The 8,849-nt window shown below is 38.7% G+C and overlaps 1 protein-coding gene across 3 annotated transcripts; it reads left to right on the plus strand.

Annotated features, from left to right (window-relative positions):
- The first annotated feature begins 2,631 nt into the window (after window positions 1–2,631).
- Window positions 2,632–8,331, plus strand: LOC142731473 (phosphatidylinositol polyphosphate 5-phosphatase type IV-like). 3 transcript variants are annotated; one of them, XM_075849411.1, is made up of 12 exons: window positions 2,632–3,108; window positions 3,481–3,572; window positions 3,794–3,918; window positions 4,196–4,315; window positions 5,677–5,772; window positions 5,884–6,045; window positions 6,227–6,342; window positions 6,549–6,685; window positions 6,875–6,999; window positions 7,571–7,705; window positions 7,824–7,909; window positions 7,997–8,331. In XM_075849411.1, the coding sequence occupies exons 1-9, from the start codon at window positions 2,794–2,796 to the stop codon at window positions 6,933–6,935; spliced, it is 1,224 nt and encodes a 407-aa protein (XP_075705526.1). In that variant the 5' UTR covers window positions 2,632–2,793; the 3' UTR covers window positions 6,936–6,999; window positions 7,571–7,705; window positions 7,824–7,909; window positions 7,997–8,331. The 3 variants fall into 3 exon arrangements, with proteins under 3 accessions (XP_075705526.1, XP_075705524.1, XP_075705525.1); XM_075849409.1 differs by having other exon boundaries at window positions 6,892–6,999; window positions 7,997–8,330; XM_075849410.1 differs by lacking the exon at window positions 7,571–7,705 and having other exon boundaries at window positions 6,892–6,999; window positions 7,997–8,330.
- The last annotated feature ends 518 nt before the right edge of the window (window positions 8,332–8,849 follow it).

An 8,849-nucleotide genomic window follows, 5' to 3' on the forward strand; every position in this document is an offset into this window, starting at 1 on the left:
TTACCCCCTCTAGTACCTTTCCAGGACATGGTTCATGAGGTAATGGCTGCCCACAGCTGTTCTGATACCTATTACAAGCTGGTAGGGGAATTGTGAAGCAGTATGTATTCAGGATTGTAAGGAGTAAGAGGGCTGAGCACAGGAGATGCAGCATGTAGCGTGTTCTTACTGGTGCACAGTCACATCCTCTAATGGGGGTTTTTATTAAAATTCAAAATTAAAATGATGTATTTTCAGATAATATAAATTATTTCCCCCATGTCACACAGACAGAAATGATAATTTATCACCTATAAAGAATTCATCAGAGTACGTTCCCATTAAAAACTACAATTTCATTTATTTTCAATAAAAAAATTCTCTATACAGTAAAGCAATTGATGAAAATACCCGGAAAAAATTAGCGCTCACAGATCACACTAAACATTTCTAGAGGTACAAATCATACAATATCATCAAATTCATATTCGCAATACAAGTTATAATAACCTGAATAAGATTATCACTATCTCCCTGCTGTGTGCACTGATGTTCTCTAAAAAGAGTCCCATATTAGTTTGCAGGTTAAGAGAAGTATAAATCAATAGGTAACATACCCCAGGTGGATCTGCAGCGCTACCCCAACGTACGTTTCGCTTCAGCTTCGTCAGGAGAGTGAAATCATAATTTATCAGATGTTCAGCAGCTGCAGATCCTTACAGATTGTAATAACTATACACACACTAAACCGACTGTGAGAGATGAACATTACAAGTTCTATGCACCACGAGTGACCCATATGCCCGACTTTTATCATATATTATGGGATTTAATTCTATTCCTGAGCTGTAATCTTGGCAGTGCTGGGTAAGAGTCTGACCACAGACAAACATTATGAATATAGAAATTGCATTAAAAATGTACATAAAAATCAAACAATAAAATGAATGGTGAAGCCATACTGATATATGTAAATGATAAGTGTGGTCATAAAAGCAGCTCACACCGGGTATATCTATTGTGATGTCACTACTATAAAAAATTATAGTAAATCCATATTGAAATATGCAAATTATTGGTGTGGTCATAAAAGCAGCTCACCTCGGGTATAGCTATTGTGATGTCACAGAGCGTAGGTATATACTATGGTGCTGGCCACAGATCTGTCACTCATCAGTTGGATGTGACCGGTAAGTTCTCTACCAATACTACATCTGTACTTCTCGCTAATCAATTTGTTTTATTAGGAACATTGAATTATTCAATTTCTAGAAGATATTGTGTGATAGTGGTAGTAATATGGTATTAGTATTAGTGTGCAATTAAATTGCTCAAGTATCTTAGATGTGCAGGGTAAATGCACAAAATTTGAGCTCCCTTATTATCATTATGTATACCACTTGTAAAGGAGAAATTTCAATATGGTCATATTAGAGGACTGTATATTAGGGGACTATATTTCCTTATATTAGTGTAGGTTCACCAGAAAAAATTATAAACAATTTAATTAAATTCTGAAATTTGATCAATTGATATAAAAATTATTTGGTGGGGAATTGATACTGGTCTGGGGATATTTGTCATGGTTTGGGCTAACATCCATGGCTTTGTAATGGGAAGTACAACAAGCTTATGATGGTGTAAAGGGTCAGCTGTCCACATCCTTTTGGCCACATAGTGTACCTTGGGTTTATGTATTGTGATGTCACTACTATTAAAAATAATGATAAATCCATATTGAAATATGCAAATTACGGGTGTGGTCATAAAAGCAACTCACCCCGGGTACAGCTATTGTGATGTCACAGAGCATGGGTATATACTATGGTGCTGGCCACAGATCTATCACTCATCAGTTGGATGTGACCGGTAAGTACTCTATCAGCGCTACGTCTCTAGATGAGTCTCATCTATCAGTTTCTTTATGAATATTTTATTCTTAGGTATAATTCTGCTGTGTCTGCCATTTAAAGTTTAGTTTATATTTGGAATAGTTATACTAATTTACTAAGAAGTTGCTAAATGGCAATATGGCGGCCTGTGACTTCTGCTCCATAGACAGAATGCAGCTTGCAGACTGAAATTGGCATCTGTATTCTGCTGGTAAATTGATAAAGCAATCACAAAGAAAGGGAATGTGAATGTCCCGCAGCCCTGAGAACTTATTATTGGAACCCTTCAGTTTATAATAGGAGTAATTCTCATAATAAATATTTACTAGGGAATTACTAATTATGCATTTTAGGTTTTCTACTTATGTAAAATACACTATTATTATTAATAATTACTAGTATAAAAATATTAGGGAAGTGATTTAATACTAATACTGTATCCTCAATAGCAATTGTCATTTTTCATTAACAAATTACAGAGGTTCTAAATTATGGTTAGTATCTCATATAAAAATTACATAAACCCCGGAAATGTCATACAGTGTCAATTCAACAACCAATACATTGTTCCAACATCCAGACCCCAAGCAATGTCATTCACAGCTGGTCCAAGCCCCAAGACCCCAAGCAATGTGATCTTCAAACACTTCTGATTGACCAGATCCTGTACTTGGAATGCCGCTTTTATAACTAATTTCTCCAGCTGGTTCCCTCAGAGTTTTTTCGCTAACTATTTCTTTCTCTGGTCATTCTAGATCTTGCTGTTGGATTGACACTGTTGGATTACTGTGTTGCTTTTACGGTCAGCGATTTGTCCTATTTTCAGAGAACTAGAGGTGATTAGTTAAATTCAATCTTTACTGCCTCCTGGTTTTCTACCACGGACATTGGTGCAGTTTTGCACCCGGGGCATTAAACAACCATGCCCTTTTGGAGAAAAACAAAAAAATATCATGTCTCTCAGATTCCTGATAAAGGAAATCTGATGAAAGAGATACCAACTATGGAGGAGCCTAACATCTCGCTCCAGACGTTTTCTATCATCAAAGACATACCAGCTGAAAAATGCAGCGATCCAAGTCACAGCAAACCTTGTGACATTGGCTCAAAGAACACCAAGAAGAGCGCAATCAGGAGCTTGGGCAGCAGCGCTGTGATTGGCGCTAAAGAACTGGATCGCTGTTTCCCAAATAGACGGCTGAGATTATACGTTGCCACCTGGAATATGGAGGGGAAGGTGAGAAGTAATGTACAATATCTATTGTGACCCATCAGTGTGTCTGATCTACAGTTGGATAAATTGGGCCAGTAACCATGTGTCTTTAGTTTGCAGTTGGATATCACATAGACATATTATATCCTACCCTAGGCCCACATTTTCTAAACATTTGGGCCAATCACTGTTGCTGCACACACTGCAAACTGTCAAACTAATAACCTATGTCTTTGGAATGGCAATACCTCCGATCCTAAGACTGCAGCCCTGGCCATAGTCTATAAAGACTAAAATCCAATTCGATCAGATAGAATTTTTTGTAGGCGATATAGAAGATGTCAGTTTGGTTGGTGCTCTGTGTATACATTATTAATATCTTCATATTTTGAGCAGGAGTTCCCACAAAATCTAGAGGATCTGCTGTTGCCATCAGATGACACCAAAGACATTTATGTAATTGGCGTTCAGGAAGGATGTCCAAACAGGTAAGTCTTCTCAGGTTGTCTTACAACAGTCTATGTCTGCAGATGGACTACAGGTCGGCTGATTGAAATTCTCTCTCGACCTTCTACTTAGTATAGGATCGCTCCTTAATTTTCCTATTTAACCCCAGAGGTTATAATATTGATTGTTTAATAGATGAGTTGAGTATTTTAATCTGGTGTCATTTATTAATATGTTAACTTGAAATTGTGTCTTCTTGTAGACGGGAATGGGAGATAAAATTACAAGAGACCCTTGGTCCGCACTACGTGCTATACCACTCATCCGGGCTCGGAGTCTTGTATCTCACCATCTTTATTCGACGGGAGCTGATCTGGTTCTGCTCAGGTAAGATTGACTTTCTTACATCTACATAATAAGTCCTAATTGAAGTCATTAGTTGGAACTTCTTATTTAGTCATTAGAACTAGATGTCTGAGAACCCAACTCTCAGATTCTTCACTGTGGAGTATTGGAGATCTGAGAGTTTACTCCACAGTTACGAAGTGTGAAATGATGTTGTAGTAATATTTCCAGCGTTTAATAGGAAAATATCTCTGTATCATTCATGCATGTGGTACTATTAACCACTGACCCTTCTTCTTGTGTTTCATTTCTTATACAGAGGTAGAGCACACCCATGTAACAACCAGGCTATTCCACCATGTAAAAACTAAAGGAGCCTTGGGTGTTGCCTTCACTGTCTTTGGGACATCATTCCTGTTTATTAATTCCCATATGAGATGTAAGTATGTCTGTTATTAATATGTGACTATGTACAGTTTTACTGTGTATAAAAGTGCTGCTGTTTCATAAAAAACTATAATATATGAGATGATATGAAAAGATCTGTACTATTAATGTTTTGGTGCAAAATGAAAGGTTCTTCCTTATTTGGTCAAACTTCTTCTAATCCATCAAACTTATTCTATATAGTGAGAGACAAGTAATAGTGGAAGGATTAACGGCCTAATGTCCTTTACAGACTATTAGGCTGGGTTCACACGACCTATTTTCAGACGTATTGGAGGCGTTTTACGCCTCGAAATACGTCTGAAAAAAAAAGCCTTGAATACGTCGGCAAACATCTGCCCATTCATTTCAATGGGTTTGCCGATGTACTGTGCCGACGACCTGTAATTTTACGCGTCGCTGTCAAAAGACGCAAATAACAGCCTCGTCAAAGAAGTGCTGGACACTTCTTGGGACGTAATTGGAGCCGTTTTTCATTGAATCCAATGAAGAACAGCTCCAAATTACGTCCGTAATTGATGCCTCGCAAAATGCGAGTACGAGCAATTACGTCTGAAATGCAGGAGCTGTTTTCTCCTGAAAACAGCTCCGTAATTTCAGCCGTAACTGACGTTATTGTGTGCACATACCCTAATAGAAATACTTTATCCTCTGTCAAGAAAATGATTGTGTCTTAGATTTACAGTAACAGAAATATCAGTGTCAGAAGTAACAAGGAGGTTAAGTCCAGCGCATGAGTAGAAGTAAAATAGAAATGTTTTTCCAAGTTTAATTAAATTTCCACTACAGCCAAGTCTAAGGACGTCGCTATCGTCCGAAACGCGTAGGCTTACAGGATCATCTTTTCCTCTTATCCACACACCAGGACCATACCCTAATGGACTTTTTAATGGAAATTTAATTAAACTTGGAAAAACATTTCTATTTTACTTCTACTCATGCGCTGGACTTAACCTCCTTGTTACTTCTGCTCCTGCATCGTGTGCCGACACGAAAAGGTCCGGGCGCTGACAGCGACACTCATTTCTTATGTCAGGTGAGCTGGAGGACTTCTCCCTTTGTTTTCTACTACTACAGAAATATCAGTGTGTCTGGTGTACAGAGTGCGGACCCACATCATGGAACTCCACCAGTCTCATCTTCTAAAATGTCAATAGAAATCCTATTAAAATAAATACTATTTGCAGAAAATTCATTGTTGAGGGAACATTCAGACTACACAGCCCAAGAAGTAGATGTGATACCTAGATAATATATGATAAAGAAACCTATTGTCAGAGAAAACTTAAATATGGTGGTTGTCCTAAACTCCAGGAGGTCATATTTACTGATATGTATATTTTTGGTTTGCAGTTGGGGCAGTCTACAAGAGGATCCAGGACTATAAAACCATCACTGAGGGTCTCCGTCTGCCTCAAATTATTCCGGAAAGAATAAACTCCAATGCCTGTGAGTATTACTTATGTGGTTGAACCTATCGATTCCTTTATCTATTTATCTCCATTGAGTCTAATGCAGTCACGTGGTCTAATTGTGTCCTGTGTTTATCTCATTCTACAGTGGACGTCACCAGCCGCTTTGATCGAGTTTTTTGGTTTGGGGACCTCAATTTTCAACTAAAAGAGGACAGAAAAAACGTGGAATCTCTTCTGAAAAATATTAAAGGAAGAGATATGTCCAGTCTCCTCAAACACGACCATCTGAATGACGCCAAGAACAACGGTACAGTTACTAGTAGACAGATCTCTATCACTCCTCAGCCTGTATTATTACCACATACACCTCAACCGATCAATACAAATCACTGTCATGATGGTGGATATGTTCACCACATTCTTATATAGTCCTACATCTCTTGCACATGTTTTTAATACTGACATGTTTTTTTTTCTTTTAACTTAAGGGTCCATATTTGTAGGGTTTAAGGAGCACACCATTGAATTCCTTCCTACATACAAGTTCGACATTGGCACAGACACCTACGATACATCAGAAAAGCAGAGAATTCCATCATATACGGTAAGATATCTTATTTCCAGGTCTACAGAGCTAAAGAAACAATAGATGTCATGGATAGATTTTCAAACCTTAAATGCACAAAGTCTCAAAATTTATATTATATAATAAAATAGGCCGAAATGTTCAGTCTATGATGCTATGAGGTTTATAAATCAATGATAATATGATTGCACTGATGATATTTGTTATTTTCATGACCTCTACAGGACAGGGTGTTGTTTAAGAGCCAATACGAGGGAGATGTGCGAGTCCTGAGATACGACTCATGCCCTGTTTTGAAGACCTCAGACCACCGACCCGTTTTTGGCATCTTTGAAGTAAAGCTCAGACCTGGTTCAGATAAGTAAGTCATGTCCATGTTGTTGGTAAGATCCTTTCAGTAGCCGCCATTACTACATGGGCCATATAGCAGAGCTCACACTTTGGGGCAGGTGGCTGTATACCTGGGTGACAGTACTGGAGTAATATAGGAGGTGAAACTAAACAATTATTGTGTGGTTACCCGCTAACATTATCATATGTCTTACATCAGTATATTTCTCATTCCAGCATCCCATTGGCTGGTGGAAGCTTTGACCGCAAGATCTATTTGAAGGGCATTAGGAGGTTAGGACAAAAAAAGTAGCTGCGTCTGTTCATGTCCTGACAGCACATAAGGTGAGAGCATTGTACTTGTCTAGTATGTTTGCTGTGAGAATGTTCTTCCATCTCTTAAGTCTTCCTCTGAATCTGTCATTTAATTTATCAACCAACATAAAGAAATTAAGCATGTTTATAGTATAACAGATTGGTGGGAATTTATTAAGACTGACGTTTCTTACACCGGTCTTAATATAAAAAAAACTTGGAGTAAAATGTGCCTAATTTATGAAAACGCCCACACCTTAATAACTAATAATCCATGTTATTATGATAAATGTGTCGGCCCTGATGGCTCTGCTCCTCCAGCTACTCTCTGTCCACTTTTTAGAAAAGTGCCGTAAGCGCAGAAACGACACAGATCACAATTTTTACCGCAAATTGTGACTTTTGTTCCGTTTATAACTTTTCTACGTAAAAAAAACTGGCATAGAAAAGTTAAAAAATGTCCCCATTTGAAGTGTCTTAAAGAATCCTGCCACTAGGATGGATGGATAAACTGTATTTTATGGTGCATTAGCTTCTAAGCAAACATGATAGATACAAGGAACATTGTTATGGATGTAAGACATTACTTGGCATCTTGCAGGACTCCTAAGGAACATTTACCATCTCAGGTGCATAAAACAATGATTCCACCTTTGTGAACATCAGAAAGTTCCTGTAACATCCTGAACAGCGCAGCTTTAGATCAAACCCACCGCTTGGATCAACCATCTTCAAGGTTTGTAGTGTAACCCCAGGATCTAATAGGAAAATCCACAATAAAACATCTTCTATATTTTGTGCCTGCTAAGAAACACACATTAGTAGAGCATTAATAGCAAATATTTCTCTTGCAGCATAAACATCAATTCCGCGTTATATCTGGCGAGAACAGCGCTCCCTGTCACCGGAGGAGCCGCCATCGTTGCTGATAGAAAGAAAGGTAAGTTCCTCTAGATATGTCCTCTCTATATTTGTTAAGCAGCCTGAATAATGAATATTTAATAGGGTTGTGCGCTTCTCCCCCCAGAGCAAGTCAGCAGATATCAACAGAACATCAACATCAATGCCAATAACAACCAAGGGCAGAACCCGCCATCTTACAAGTATCCCAATGGCGAGACTTAAAATTGTCTACATCTGTCACGGAAGAGACATCAGTGTGGTTATCGGGGCATCAATGTCACCCAGAAGACCAGGCCCAGAACAGGAGAACATGTCATCTCTTCCTGTGTCTCTGGAATACAGATTTACCACCCCTTACTGACATTACAGTATATACTGGGACATCTTCCATTGTTTTTGCTGGATCTTGTATTACCATCATCTTTACCATCTTATATTTTGATCAACAAAAACCATAAATAAATCTTTAACATCAATCCATAAGTGTGACTGGTATTTATTAGTGTGTTCAGTGCCCGGCTGCAACTTACCACGGTGTATACAATTCACTTAACCGACTCTTCACAGCGCTATTTGTGTGACATCGCGTTTAATCCAGTGGTAGGTGACAGGACATTGTATCATATGTACACAATAGAGAGAGTATGGAACGTGCTGCCATATGTACTGGATTAGATCATTTGTCGTAAAAAAAGTGACAGGAGATGTAAAACAGTGATATATTTGATAGTTGTTTAACCCCTTAACGCTCAGCGACGTAATATTCCGTTGTGCTGACCATCCCATCCCGTTCGCGCTCAGCGATGGAATATTAAGTCGCGGGAGTAACGGCCATTTCGGTCGTCTTCCCGACACATACAGGAGCTGTGACAGCTGCTGTCTCGTACAGCAGTTGCCGCAGCTCCTACAGCGGGGACCGATCGCTGTGTCACCGCTGATTAATTCCTTAAAAGCCGCGGGTTCAATACTGAACGTGG

Source organism: Rhinoderma darwinii, unplaced genomic scaffold (genome assembly GCF_050947455.1).
Source record: "Rhinoderma darwinii isolate aRhiDar2 unplaced genomic scaffold, aRhiDar2.hap1 Scaffold_80, whole genome shotgun sequence".
Classification (NCBI taxonomy): Eukaryota; Metazoa; Chordata; class Amphibia; order Anura; family Rhinodermatidae; genus Rhinoderma; species Rhinoderma darwinii.